Raw genomic sequence first — 15,465 nt, 5'->3', positions numbered from 1 at the left:
GATTGTAACATCTCCTCTAGAAGTCTCTATGGAGAGGCTCCAGAGGCAGTGACACCATTGCAGCCTGAGACCCTCCCAGGCTGTGCATTCCCAAGGTTCTGTAGCCTCTCAGTGAGAAGCTAGCAGCTCACTCGCTCTGGGGAGGGAGCATCGCTGCCTCCATAACATCCGTCAACACCCCCACACCCCAGCCCCTCCAAACTTCAACTGAGTTCAAAGAGCCTTTGGCTCTGCAAACACCACTTCGAGCCAGGTCTCCTGGACTGAACCCCTCTAGCAAATTGCCAGCTCTCAGCCCCTCCTCTGAAGAACCTGTCTCTGTTCCATTCCTCCATTCACCCCCTGTGGAGGGCAGAATCTGGTGGAATAATGAGAAAATCACCAGGTACGGATTGGAAATGCTGCCCTGGGCAGGCTCAGAGTTCCTGCCACCTACCCTCCTTCTCTGGGGATTGAGAAGTGTCTGCTATCAGAAGGTGGGGGGAGATAGTTGGGGGGGGGGCTGGCACATCCTGTTCCCTCCATATCCCCCCTCCCCTGGAGCACTCAGACCCAAGGATGAGACCCAGCCAGGTGGGGCACTGACTCCAAGGAGAGTTGGGCAGGGAAACAGCACCCCGCAGGGACCCTGTCCAGGCCTAGAGGCAGCTCCTCCACGGGCAGCTACAGAGTTGGGGCCTGGCCTCTTCGAGCCAGCACATGCCTTTGGAGTCTTGATCCAGATTCCTGGGTTTGGCCTCTAGGGTGTCCACAGGACTTCCCACCCCACCTCTAAGCCCCACTCAGCTCTCCTGACTCCTAACCTCCATCAGCTCAGCCCCTGAAGAGTGCGCCCCCTTCATTTCCAGTGCCTGCACCCGCCACCCCTGCCTGGGAATTGATCAGCCCTCTCTAGGTCTTTGATAAAGCACCCACCTCCTCTGAACTTGTCTTAGGAATTAATGTTCCCAGGTTGAATCAAGGGCCTGGTGGCGCCTAATGACGGGGTTCCCCCTGGACAGTGAGGGAGGAAGCTGGGAAACCACCGCTGGTATGAGCCAGCATCCATGGAAGGGGGCTGAGTCGCTTTGCACTAACCTGCCCTAAATCTGTATTCCAAATGGGTGTCCCATCCAGACCTGGTCCCTCCCCTGCCTTAGTATCCTGCCCTCTCCACCCCCACCCTGTTCCCCCAGCCATGCTTCCCACACATGCGCCCACACATGCACTCAAACACAGGCATGGCAGGTCCTTAGCCCTGAGTGCCTCGCAGGCTCCAGGCCAAAAGAGCTGGCTCTCCCTAGAAATTTCTGTGACCCAGCTTTTTTCTTTCCTACCCCCAACCTGGTTGCAGTATTCCTATGAAGGGATGGAGATCAACAATCTGCCTGTGGAGTTGACAGTTGTGTGGAACGGGCACTTCAACATTGACAACCCAGCTCAGAACAAAGGTGTGGAAGGTGGACCCCGGGTTGGGGAGACAGGGCAGAGGGAGGTGGCGGCCCTGCCTTTGAGGGCACATGTTATCCCATCCCTGTGCCATTGACCCTCTCTTTCTGGTTCTGAGCCTTCCCTCTAGCCTTTGAGGTCAGCTCCATGACCTCTCGGGTGCAGGGCCACCATGGGCAGTGACCCTGGGGGTGGCAGAGTGAGTAGAACTGGCTGCAAGAGCCCTGCTGATTCTGGAGGGAGACCCCGTTTCTGGTTAAGTTTTGCTCCCTGGGGCCGAAGTTCTCCTTTGCTCTTCTCTGTGTCAGAATGGCTAAAGGGACACGGCTGCTTGGGTCTCATGATCCGAGGCTGGGACTGCACTCATTGTTCACAGTCCCATCCCCTTCCACCCCCCACTCTGTCCTTCACCCACAGTTCACCTCTATAAGTGTGGAGCCATGCGGGAGAGCTGTGGGCTGTGCCTCAAGGCGGACCCGGACTTCCAGTGCGGCTGGTGCCAAAGCCAGGGCCAGTGCACCCTGCGGCAGCACTGCCCCGTTCATGAGAGCCCGTGGCTGGAGCTGTCGGGTGCAAACAGCAGGTGCACCAACCCCCGCATCACAGAGGTAAGCCGTGGTCCTCTGGGCCGCTCCAGATGGCCGAGCCATGCCCTGCCATGGCCGGGGCCCCCGCCAGCCATCTCCCGCCATGGTGTCAGCCACCCCATTGGTTGCCACGGCTGGCTGGAAGCATCCTCATATTCCTGCCCAGCTCCCCCAGAAATGGTGGGTTTGGTCCAGGGGTGTTTCCCTTACCAAGGAAGGTTGAAAACAGAGAAGCGCTCCACTGTCCTGTGGGAGTCTCCCTGAGGACAGTATCAAAAATGACTCGAAGTCCTGGCCACTCTCCCTTTGCCTCTAAGAATCTGGGTGATGAGGCTGTTAAGCTCCATCAGGGACAACCTCGAGCAGAGGCTGCGTGGGGTTCCAGGGCACAGCGCCCAGCCCCCGGGAGGTGGAGAAGGTGGCAACGGTGAGATCTTGGGACTCACTCAAAGCAAGATCTAAGCGGGTAGATGGCAGAAACGGATTCGGAGCACAGTTCAGGGGCCATGGGCCATGGAGTAAAGATGAGTGAGAGGCAGGGCAGAGCTAACCGTGCAGAGAACAGGGCGCGAGTCCCAGCTCTGCCAGCTAGGTGCTGGGTACCCCGGGGCTAATTCGACACTGCCTTCATGCCTCAGCTTCCTCACCTGTGCAAGGGGTCTAAGGCTCCATCTCACAGAGGAGTTACAAGGATTGTATGAGCCTCAAATCATGCACAATGCTGGCTCCGTGCCCAGCCCACGGGCATCTCACCATCCTCCCACTTGTCCGTCATCACCGTTGTTAAGGCTGTTGCCATCTGTGTCTACGCCTAGGGGATCACTGCCCCTGGGGTTTCTTTAGGTCACCAGTGCCTTCATCTCCCCACTCTCCACTCCTGGCAGAGAGTCCCCGCAGGCATCACCTCCCGCCATGCTCCCCTGTAAAAGAAAGAAGAGGCGTGCATGTCTCAGCAGCGGCGCCCTCTGTGCCTCTAGCACAGTGTTTGCACCTTGTAGGAACTCAATGCCTCCTTGCTATATTGGCTGCTGATTTTAATAACAGAGCAGAGTAGACCAGAGGAAGAAAGAGGAAAGGGAGCTCCATCTTGCCTCCATACCTAGAGACCGGTGGCTCTGTGCAGAGTTTCACAAACACCCACGTATCCAATAATCTAATCATGCCAGATATTGCTGTGGTCCTTCACAGTCTGCACAACAGTTTCCTATCCCTTACTTTGTCCGTCCTCGCAGCGACCCCACCATATGGTTCCTGGGGCTACCGTAACACAGTACCACAGACGGAGTGGCTTCAAAGATAGACATTTGCTGTCTCTCAATTCTGGAGGCTGGAAGTTGAGACCCAGATGTGGGCAGGACCGGTCCTTCTGAGGGCTGTGCGGGAGGACCTGCTCCAGCCTCTCTTTCCTGGCTTTCAGGGGGTCTTCTCCCTGCGTCCCATCTTGTCATCGTCCTGTGTCTGCATCCAAATTCCCTCTTTATTTGAGGACACCAGTCATGCTGGATTAGGACCCACCCTAATGACTTCATTTCAACTTGATTACCTCTGTAAAGACCCTTTCTCCGAATAAGGCCACGTTTGCAGGTACTGAGCATTAGGACTTCCGTGGATGGATTTGGAGAGGGCACATTTCAAGTTTAATGCCTGCCAAAGCCAGGGTTATTAGCCCCCGTTCCCAGATACAAAGAGCAATGCTCAGAGATGCTAACGCCCTCACACCAAAGCGTAAATCAAAGGGGCCCTGAATCCTGGGTCTCTGGATTCCTATATTAGTGCTCTCTTTCACCACAAAGGCCAGACACCCATAGATATACCCCCCCCCACCCCTCCACTCACAAGCTGTGCACACATACCAGGGAGGTACAAAAGCAGGCAGGGAGGGAGCTTGACGTTTGTGAGTGCACAGCCTCCTCCAGCAAAGTGGCCCCGCCATGGTGGCCCTCTGTATGTGCCCTCCACTTCTGCCCCTTGTCCTCCACATTCCTGGTTTTCCAGACATGGGGAGTCTCCCTCAGCCTCAACTTCAGTCTCCTGCATGGGTAGGAATCTCAACAGCAATTCTCGAGTTGGGGCAAAAGACATGCATTTAACCGACATGCCTGAGGAAGGAGGGCACCTGCACCCTCTGTGCCCCAGTCGCCCTCCTTTACAACTTCTCCCACCCGCAGAGCCCTTAACACAGAACCACCCCCTGGGGCTGCCACGCATGACTGCTGCTGGTGTGTCTGCATCGAATAGTACGACTTGCTTCCTTCTTGGCCTGAGACCAAGAAAATCACAGGGAGGAGATGGCAAATTAAACAAATCTCCCTGTGACGGAGGCTATTTATTGGCTCTATACTGGCGTCAACCCTCCGGGGAGCCCAGGGAACCAAAGACTGGGCCAGAGATAAAGCTCCTTTTTCAGTACAACATGCCAGGGCTGGAATATCATGAAGCCACTGCTGCCAGGTGCCCATGGGGCTTTGGGGACTGGCTGGGCAGGCATTTGGGAAGAACAGACACTCCGCCTTCCAGCCCTCCCTATATCTAACTGCCTCCCTCTCACAGAAATGGCCCCTGCCTCCAAGGGATCTGTCTTTCCACAACAGTGGGAACAAGTACATGAAAACCCTCACACTCATGGGCACGCTCACTCATGCACATGTGCACGCATGGGTAAGAAGCAGGAAGGATCTTAACTTGTAGGTGAACAGCCTTTCCCAGCAAAGACACCCCTTGAGCCTGGTTTCTTCCACCTTCCTCCAGGGAGGAGCCCCCAGTTGTGACCTTTGGGGGCAGAGAGAGTAGGAAGTATTAAGAGATGGACTGTCTGGGCTCCTTGAGTTGTGATCTCATTGGTGTGGGCCAAGATCTAGTTGCTGGTGTTCAGAGACATCAGGAATGGGAACCGTGCCCTTCTCTGGTCTTTCAAATGCCAGGAGAGGCTGGCACAGAATGCCTTCTGACTAGGGTCACTGCTGTGGGATGTCATAATTAGATTGCATGAACGGTACAGGGCGCCTACCTCAAAGTAGGCCCTTGGTTGTTGGTTCCCAACATCTCAATCGTGGGTTTTTAACACCAATGGTGACATCTTGGGAGGAAGAGCCAGTCATTTTGGCCAGTATATGAAGGTAAAGTCTAAATTAAACCCATCTCTGTTAGAAACCAAGCCAGACATAGAAGGCAAAGGGCTTGTGACAAATGCCCTTCTAAATCCAGGAAGATGCTGGGTAGCTGTGGTTTTCAGCTCAATGACAACCTGAGAAATAAATATGGTGCCATCACTGAAAAGTCCACAGGAAGTAAGACACCATCCCTGCGCTCAGAGACGCAGGATCTGAAAGGTGAGGAATCAGACACCAGTGCTTGTTACCGTGAAAGGAGCATTACATGTCAGTGGAGAGAGAGAGAGAACAACTGGTTATGGGGAAGTGACATTTGAGAAGGATTTTGAAAACTGGGTGGTTTGCCATAGTGTGAAGGGCTGTGGGCATTAAGAGGATTGTTCATTTTCCTTCAGAATGAAACAACACAAGCAAATATCAAGAGGCTTTATTCCTTGATTTTCTATGAATCACCCGGCAACAGTATGGGTCACGTTCCGTCACCCATGTCTTCCACCAAATAGGAAGGTGAATGAGGGGATTTGAACACTGTTCCTAATACCACACACAAACATGAACTTCTCTACCAAAAGTTCCCGCCATTGAGGTTCCCAGACCTGGGGGCCCTTGTAGACATGGGCCCAGCTCAGGGAATCAGGTAGAGAGGGGGAAGAGCCAGAAGCCTCTCCTTGCCTTACCAGCAAGTGGGTAATGGCTCTCTCTTGGTGCCTGTCAAACTGCCACGGTTCCTCCTTCCAGATAATCCCAGTGACGGGTCCCCGGGAAGGGGGCACCAAGGTCACCATCCGAGGGGAGAACCTGGGCCTGGAATTCCGAGACATCGCCTCCCATGTCAAGGTGGCCGGTGTGGAGTGCAGCCCTCTGGTGGATGGCTACATCCCTGCAGAACAGTAAGTAGAAGCCACAGGAGACATACAGAGGTGCGCCTCTCTGCTGCTGTTGACGCCCCTTCCCTGGCTGACAATTGACAGCCAATGGCAAAAGGTGATAGAAACCGTTGGGGTGGGGGGAGTAGAAGGCCCCTAATATTCTAGTGTACTCCCCACCCCTGAACTAGCTAGCTAGCTAGCTAGTATAGAAAGGGGAAGGGGAAGGGTACATGGGGCTGGGAGGGAAGAGAAAAGTGATCCCTACCACCTTGGGGTGTGGCTGTGGGTAGTGATGAGACAAAGCAAAATGAAAATCTGCAAGAGAAGCATGAGTTCAGTTCCTTACCCACTGATGTCCCTAACTCCCCACTCCTGTCCTCCTCCAATTATGAAAGAAGCTAAGCCTCTGACACTTTCTGTAGAGACTGAAAATGAAACCCCACACCTGCTCTCTGGCCTGTGGGAATTTTGGATTGTTTTTCTGCATGCACAGTCTGCTGGTGCATGGAGTGGGTCGTTCCATCAATGACCTTTACGTCCCAATCCACCTGTTAGAGAATGTTTGTGAGTCATGTATCATTGCCTTGGAAATAAGTAAACACAATTCTCCAGCCCAGCAGACGTTCCCATGAAATGTTTGCCAGCACGATTAGATTCTATCTTCTATACCATCTTTGCTGGCCCTCCCAGAGCGACATGTTGCCACCTGTGCTGTGTGCATGTGTCCCTGACTCTTTGCAGGTCTCCCCTTGGGTATGTCGGTGCAGTTTTCCTCTCACTTTGCTGGGTCTTGCGCAGGTTTAGTGATTGTGGAACTGTCAGTACCACCATCCTCAGTTCCTTCTGATTTCCCTCCAGATCTTCCAAAGGCACTCTTAGTCGATCCTGTGATAGAAGGATCTGTTCTTAATAGAACTCACCTTGTGGCCCGTCACTTCTTTATTTGCCCAAGGATCTTTTTGTGGCTCCTTCAACTTTCTGAGTCCTTCCCTAGAACAAAACCAAAAGCAAGAGGCTACCAATATATTGTGATTTGGGGAACTTTAAAATGCCCTTCTCTGGACCTGCAAAGCCAGATAGAAAATACATTACTAGAAAGTCACATGATTGACATATTGTGGTATCGGTTAGATTAGTGGAATAAGAGAACACCAGGAAGAAAATCCTGATACATAAAAAGTTAGTGATGTGGTAAAGGTGACATTTCAAATCAGCAAGGGAAGCAAAGATCCTTCAATAGCAGTTCTCATTAACTCCCTGAAAAAAAAGTATACCAGACTCTTATTTCACATTATACACCAAAATAAATTCCAGACGGATTAAAGAATTAAGTGAAAAAAATAAGTCTGTGGAATGACTAGAAGAAAATGCAAGTGAGAATTTATCTGATTTCAAATAAGGGAAGTATAATGGTTCTAAGTATAACAGCAAAGGAAAAAAATTGTAAAGAAAAAGATCGGGGGATTAGAGTATATAAAACTTAAATTTTGTTTATCAAAAATCAAAGAAAATTATGAATGATAAACTGGGACTCTTATTATACCCAATTACAGTTAATACAGCTTTTTCTTAATATACAAAGAGGTTCCATTTTTTAAAAAAGCAAATATCACAAAATGAGCAAAAAGCATGACTGTGAGCAAAGAACATCACAAAGTAGACAAAGAACCAAAAGCCATATAAAAAAGTTAAATATCATTAGTAATCAATGAAATGAAAATTAAAATAATGGGGAACAGTTTTAAAAAGTCAATGCCCCGTTCAGATGAGAACCATGAGAAATAACACATTCATATATTTGCATTGGGAATGTAAATTGGGACAAACTTTGTGGAAAGAAATTTGGAAATGTGGATTATAAGTCTTTAGCCCAGGTCATAATATTTCTAGAACTTTACGTAAATAACTAGAATGCACAAATATTTATTTGCAAAGATATTTATTTTGGCCTTATTTTTAATAGTGGAAATTTAGAAGCAATTTGTATATTTTAAAATAGGGAATTAATCAATCCCATCAATTATTGTATTTGCACAGACAAGAAACTACATAGCCATTAAATCTGATGTTACAGAAGAATCATGACCAGCATATACTCAAGGTGTGTTAGTGAGAACATCATTTACCAAGCAGAATAGAGTTTCTAATTAATTCTTTTTTTAAAATTTTTTAACTGTTTTATTTATTTCTGAGAGAGAGAGAGAAAGAGAGCGAGCAGGGGAGGGTCAGAGAGAGAGGGAGACACAGAATCTGAAACAGGCTCCAGGCTCTGAGCTGTCAGCATAGAGCCCGACGTGGGGCTCGAACCTGCAAACTGTGAGATCATGACCCGAGCCAAAGTCGGACGCTTAACCGACTGAGCCACCCAGGCGCCTCTCTAATTAATTCTATAAAAGAAAAACAAGACTGAAAACATGTACATCAAAATGTTGACCATGGATATTTCTGGATGGTTGAAATGGGGTGGGAGGAGGCATATGTATGGCAAGTGTTTTCATATACTTTCTATTTTTTTCTTTACACTGGACATGTGCCAAGTATGCTATCTGGACAGAAAGGCATATATTTTTACTGGACTCTCACCCCGAAGTTCTTTCTAAGAGACACAGAACCTGGAAGCCATAAAGTAAAAGAAGGAGCAGTTTTACCACAGATACTTTTAAATGTTAGTGGAGCAAAAGACATTATAAACCACGTTGAAAGACAGATGACAGGCTAAGAGAATAATTGCAATACTTACTACAGACAAAAGTTAATACTGCTCATTCAGAAGCTCCCACAAAAAGACAACCCATTAGGAATATAAGGAGACAGTTTCAGACAAATCAAAGGAAAGGCTATCTAAGATTTTTTACAGCCACACACATGCTTGAAACTATTGCAACATCACTAGTAATCAGGGAAATAACAGTGAAAACAAAAAGGAGATCTTTATTCCCTATTATATATTGGAAAAACTGTCAAAGGATTGATAATATCTAGTGTTGGCAAAAGAGTGAACTAATCTCCCTCAATTGCTTTTGACGGAAGTGCAGATTGGTAACAACCTTTTTGGACCATTATTTTCTCCTACCTATCAAACATTAAACGCATAAACAACGACCCCAAAGGCACCCTCCTCAGTGATTTATTCTAATAAATGTGCAGTGCTTCGGGATGTATGTGCTATAAGTCGGTTCATTTTGCAGGGTTATGTGGAGTAGGAGAAAAATCAGGATACGTTAAAGGTACATCAAGAGGGGGACAGTTAAACAAATAATGGTGCAGCCATAGTGTGAAGTGCTCTGAAGCTATCAGGAAGGGTGCAGGAGGGCTGCGCCTGACCCGGGGCAAGTCCACGCTGTGTCTCTGAGTAGAAGGAGACGAGTTTGGAACAGTGGGGAGTCCTGTCTCACTTTGATTTTTAAAATCCCGTGTATGGTTATATATGTATGTTGTATATAATTGTTCATGTGTATGAATATAACTCTTATGTTTACATGCATGTGTAATATCACACATTATGTGTGTGTGTGTACGTGTGTGTATATATATACATGCACGCACACATATGTGTGTGTATATTTGCAAATATATATATTTGGGCAAGTTGCCTAACTTATTCTGTGCCTCAGTTTCTTCATTTATGAAATAGAGATTTTATATATATTATATAAACATATATAAATATATATGTTTGCATAAGTCTAGAGAAAGGTCTATGAAGGTGTGTGTGTGTGTGTATGTATATATATATACACATACACACACACACACACACACACACAGCAAACTTTTAAGAGGGATTAGGAGTGAAGAAAGGGACACTTATTTTTACTATCACACGTCTGTACTGTCCTGTTTTTGAGGGGAATGAACAAGTTTCGTAATTAAAACAATGAACATTTTTAAAAGGGACACACGTGTGCCTCGCCTCCATCCCTCTCTCCTCCCCTCAAGCAGGACTCTCTCCACCCAGCCAAGTGGCCCTCCGGGGCTGGGGACGAAAAAGCCTCCGCTGAGGCAGTCCATGCGGTGGGAATGAAGTGCCCCTTGATTGGGGTGTGAAAACCCTAAGTGTGCTCCAGGGCCCCTGTCGGACATGCTGTGTGCCCTTGGGAAGGTCATTACCTCCCTGGGCTCTGCCAGCCGTGTTCCCTGCGCTGTTTGACTGAAACATTCCCCACCACCTGATTCATAATTCAGTGGACAATTCCTGAATGATGGACTGGGTGTCTGGGGTCAGGACACGGGGACCCTCCCCTAGGCTCCTCACTCCATAAGGGTCTCCAAGGAGACCCATGTAGGTTGCATTTCCTCATTTTCTGAGAACAAAGGGGGAGCCTTGCAGGGAAGAATCAGTGTCTTTCCCCTCCTCCTCCCCCGCCCATCCCTGAGAGCCTACTGCAGAGAAAGGGCTTGGGTAGGTGTGGGGTCCACTCCTGTGACCACAGGGTCTGTCCTCTCCTCCCTGCAGGATCGTGTGTGAGATGGGGGAGGCCAAGCCCAGCCAGCATGCCGGCTTCGTGGAGATCTGCGTGGCCGTGTGTCGGCCCGAGTTCATGGCCCGGTCCTCACAACTCTATTACTTCATGGTAAGTCCCGGCATCGGTGACCAGACCCGGCGTGGGATACAGACCTTGTGACCATGGTTGTCGCCTGGCTGGACCTCTGAGGGCAGACCCCGGGCAGCGCATTGGAGTCTGTCCAGCAGTGTGAGAGCACAGCCCTTTGAATCTGAAAGGCTGGGTTCCAATCCAACCCCACGGTGGCCGGCCCTGGCCCAGGGAAGGTGCTCTGGCTCCCAGGCCCAGCGCCCCGAGCTGGCCCAGTGGCAGCGTGGCCGGGCTGGGATCTGAGCCCTGGCTCTGCTGCTTACTCACTGGGCCAACTTGGGTGAGTTGCTTAACCTTCCTGCGCCTCAGTGTCTTCATTTCTAAAAAGGGGGTGATAATACTTGCGTCTACCCAGGGTATTGTTGTGAAAATTACATAAAATGGCTGTATTGTTGTGAAAATTACATAAAATGGCTGTGTCACCTCTCTCATGTCTTCTATGGGGTCTGTAGCAGCCCGTGTTTCTGCTGTGGCCTGCCCTCTCCCTGTACACTGGCACCCCATCATTTCTATCCCAGAATCTGCATTCATCCTGCCTTCCCCACGCACCAGCACCCCATCCATGACCTCCTTAACCGCACCCCAACCCTCACCTCACCTGTACCTCCACCCCACCTTCCCTTCCCAGGGCTTGTCAGCAGCCCTTACCCTGACCTCCTCCAACCAGGACCCTCCCTACCCCTGCAGAGGCGGCCCCTGGTGAGGGGCTCATCGGGGTCAGGGCTCTCGGGACCTCTCAGCCTCATGGTGTCTGGCAGGCATGTGGGAGGCATGGGCATCTCTCTTGCCCCTCCCTCTGCCTCATTTTCAAAACTTGTTTTACCATCCAGTTAACTCCTCGGGTTAATGATGGCTGTGATGGGGTAGTTTCCTCATGATTCTGGGCTCCGTTTGGAAGCTGGAAGCCTGAAGTGATGGATGGGCATCAAATGCTCGAGAACAGTCCATGGGAGCCCACCTTCCACCCTCCGCCTCTCCCTCCCTCCTCTTTCATCTGCCTCCCTCCCCCTCCTCCTTCCTTCTCCCTTCAGCTGACGACTCTTTAGCACCTTGCAGGATCCTTCTCACTAGATTGTTTGATAAATATTTGCTTAATTGGTTGAATTTCATAATTTAATTTAGTGGCCTTGGCTTGTGGGTGTTACAGTGATGGCTCAGACCGGGCAAAGCCCGTCCCTCAGGGGCCCAAGGTCTAGAAGGAGAGGCAGGATGGAGGATGTGCCTGCCGGGGAGAATGTGGTGGGGGCCAGATGGGGAAATGTGCATCAGACACCCCCTCCAGCGGGCGCTCCGCTCCCTCTGCTCCCCCCTCCACTCGTGAAAACCTCTCCTCCTTCTCAACACAGTTGGCTGTCACTGTGCACACAGGAACTCACGTACAAGAACATACACATGTGTAATGGGTTTAATGGATGGGCACGTGTACTGGGCTCTTCAGGATCTACACTCCCACCTTCTTCTGAAAGGATAGGAGGCAGTTGCCAAGGGAAACCCAACACTCCTGAAGGCAATCAGCCATAAATGTGTATATGTGCGTATGGAGAGAGGGCATGTATACTGTACATTATCTGTATGTATATACACAGAAGTTGTTAATCCAGCAGAGTTGAGATCCTGAGAGGGAGAGATAGCCAGACTGAGACAGAGGCAGAGACAGCACTCCCCAAGTGTTTAAAAGTGTGGTGTGGATGCCAAACTTGGGCAGGAAATCTGGCTCTGAAATTACATATCTATCAGCTATGGTAACAAGGTGGATGCCACGCTATGACCAAAGCAAGCGCTGGTCAGCCAGTCACCTGCCCCACGCAGGTTTTTTAATTGATTGTTTATTTTTCAGAGAGAGAGGGTGCAAGTGAGCGAGGGACAGAGAGAGAGAAGGAGAGAGAGAGAGAAGGAGAGAATCCCACGAGGGGCGGCAGTGGGGAGGGGAAGGAGAGAGAGAGAAGCAGGGCTCACCTGAAGCCGAACTCGAACTCACGAACAGTGAGACCATGACCTGAGCTGAAGTCACATGCTTAACTGACTGAGCCTCCCAGGTGCTTCTGCCCTGATCAGTTTTTATCCTGGGGTCAGTGACTAATGGATGGTAATAGGAATGGCCCCTACCTCAGGAAGCTGAAGCTTGCTTTGGGTGTTAGAAGTCTCTGCCGGGTCTCCAGCTGGGCCTGTCCCCTTTGTGACTCACTCAAAGTACACCACCCCTCTCCTGCTGTCACCTCCATGACGCACCCAGGCTTTCAGCTCCCACACACAGTGCACCCGCCTCACCTGCCCATTTCCGTCAGGGACCTACTACCAGGCCACAGTTATGGTGGACGATGGCTCACCTTCCCTTAATTCCAATTTTAACCACTCCATCACCATGTCCTAGAGTCTTACTTCTCTCATTCTCTTGGCTGCGGCAATGGCCTCTTTAAATCCCTGACTTTGAAGGTCGGAACCCATTCTAATCCATCTACCCCTGCAGAATGCGGGGTCCACTTCAGAAGGACCCGGGGTTCTACCGTCTCTAGCTGTTGTCCAGGCTCCTTGGTCTGGCCCGCCTTATCTACCCAGTTCTGGTCCCCGAGCCTTTGCGTGCCCTGACCCCTTTCCTCTCTCCATCTCCATCCCCACATTGCCCCAAACCACATCCTCCTCCCTCCTCCAAGCCCTGCCGCTGAGCTACTCCACGCCTTCTCTGAATGCCCAGCCCACAGCACCCCTGGAGCCTGGCTTCTAGGGGAGTCCATGGCATCTGCCTGCTGGACGCTCCGTGTGGCATCTTGGAGCCCCTGCTCCTCCGTCAGATCAGTATGTCTTTGGAGATGAAGCCCCGGCTGTTTATTTCTTTGTGCACCCCCATGGTGCTCTGGCAGCTCTAAACCTTCCTGCATGTTGGAATCTCCCGAAGAGCTCTAAACACAATGCTCCAGAGCTCCCCTCCCCGCCCTCTACCCCCCGGAGCTAAATCACACACTACAGGTGGGGCACAAAGTCCCCAGGACATTCCAACACAGCCCAGGCTGAGGACCGCTGGCCTAGGACAAACAGTGCTTCCAGAACAGCTACCGTGTGCCTGCTGATAGCTGGTTGCAGGTTTAATTCTTACAAGGAGGCTGTGTTGTAGACATTCAACCGCCTCTTCTGCTCTCAGGTAAGGTCAGCCTCACATGACTGTTTCTGCCCCGGAGTAGGATGTGGTTAGATGCAGGGCATCTCGAGGTGAGGCTTCGTGGAAGAAGCTGGATGGAAAGGCAGGATGGGATGTTCCATATGGATCTGGAGTAGTGGGAGGCTGTGCCTGGCATAGGTGTGAAAGTGCACTGAATGATGGGACAAGGAGGGAGGGAGAAGGAAGGGGGCTGATGGGAAGGGAAGAGGTCGGTGCAGAAAGATAAGTCAGGAAACGTAAGAGTTGTTGCCACAAGGGGGGCCCTGGGACTTGAAGGCTTGTGAGGGATGCCTCTGAGGAACTCTACTGGCACCACGTGTCTGCCGGGGAGGACTTTCAGGAAAGGGGAATGATGCTGGGGAGCTCGGTCTCCTCACCAGTCCCTCCTGTGCATTTAAGGGCCCAGTCATTGAGGCTCTCCCTACAGAGTTCCTTGGGGTCCAGGGAGGGAATGAGGAGCAGAGGTTCCCACGAGTCCCAGCCCGGAGGTGGAAGAGACAGAGTGACCCTCTCTCCAGCATCTGAGAGCCCTCATGGCCTCCCCGCACTGCTAGGCAGCTCGCAGGTGGCCCTACTTGGGCCCCACAGAGAAGCCCCTGACTCTTCTGGAGGCCTGAGACAGCTAGGGAACCCCTCCCCAGGGGTGGGGCGTGCTGGGGAGCCCCCTTCCCTGTGCTGAGATTGGGACTAAGGTTTGGGTCTAACTCCGTTTCCCTCCACAAATCAGGCCACACTCTGATGTGTGGGTTTATTCGCCCAAAACCAAAACCCAACCGCCAAGGCCAAGGGATCGGCATTCTTGGTCTCATCCCCCATTCTGTCCCTAGAGACGTCCGTGGAAGGACTCTTTCCCTTCCCTACCTCCACCCAGGAGCCAGGTAAAGAGGTGGCAAATAATACAGAATTTGATTGCCCGTGCAAACCCACCGTGAAATATTTATGAAGCATGACTTGAATAATTAATAGTTTCCCACAATTTTAAAACATGTCTCAGTATCATCTGCTCCTAGCCAGCCACTGCAAGAGCCAACAGGGATTACTCCCTTCCATCCCTTCTAGAACCCCACCCACAGGCTGCCAGAGAGCCTCTTCTTCCCACCTTGCGTCCACCCCCATCTATCTTAACCTGCCTCGTTTTTTACTTTATCTCCAGGCCCACCCTTGCCTCGCACAGTGCCCTCTTTCCCTTCCAGACAGCGGGGCAAAGGCACCGTGTGTGGGAGGTGACCCCAAGCCACAGGACTGGAAAACCAGCAGGCACCTTTGAGATAACTATGTTTTGACACAGCTCCCTGATTTTATGATCAGAGTGGTTACATGATTTGTCCAGAGTCACACAGTATGATCTGGGCAGAGCTGTTCTCTGCTCTTTCTGTGGCCTCATCCCAGCCTGCGCCCCGGTCTCCCTTCGAGCCAGCAGCAGCGCCAGAATGAGGGGTTCCCTAGTATTGTGGGTGCCAGGGGGATGGCAGGTTCATGATCTGCAGGGACCTGGTAGGCAGATGGGCCCCACATGTGGGTGGACACTGGGCGCAGTGGTCAGCAAGTGTCCCCGCGTGTCCCTGGGCACATGCCAGCTTCACTGGGGCTTCTCCCCTCCTCCCGAGGTGTTATGGATTGAGGCCTCTCCTGGGGAGGTTGCCTGCAGGGTGGGAGCCCAGTAGGTTCAACTTTTGGTGCAGAATTCTTGAAGGGGCAGGGGAGAGAGAAATCTTCATTTAA

General features: G+C 51.0%; 1 protein-coding gene across 3 annotated transcripts in view; it reads left to right on the top strand.

Moving 5' to 3' along the window:
• Positions 1–15,465, top strand: part of PLXNA4 (plexin A4) — a 363,413-nt gene that overhangs the window by 294,057 nt on the left and 53,891 nt on the right. For all 3 annotated transcript variants that reach the window (XM_039243559.1, XM_039243563.1, XM_039243570.1), the window contains 4 exons: positions 1,334–1,430; positions 1,846–2,036; positions 5,864–6,015; positions 10,451–10,568. In XM_039243559.1, the coding sequence (XP_039099490.1) occupies positions 1,334–1,430; positions 1,846–2,036; positions 5,864–6,015; positions 10,451–10,568 (558 nt within the window). The remainder of the gene's footprint in view (positions 1–1,333; positions 1,431–1,845; positions 2,037–5,863; positions 6,016–10,450; positions 10,569–15,465) is intronic.

This window comes from Hyaena hyaena, unplaced genomic scaffold (genome assembly GCF_003009895.1).
Source record: "Hyaena hyaena isolate Hyena2069 unplaced genomic scaffold, ASM300989v1 scaffold_8, whole genome shotgun sequence".
Classification (NCBI taxonomy): Eukaryota; Metazoa; Chordata; class Mammalia; order Carnivora; family Hyaenidae; genus Hyaena; species Hyaena hyaena.
The sequence above is the reverse complement of the archived record's forward strand: the minus strand, read 5'-3'. Positions and strand labels throughout refer to the sequence as shown.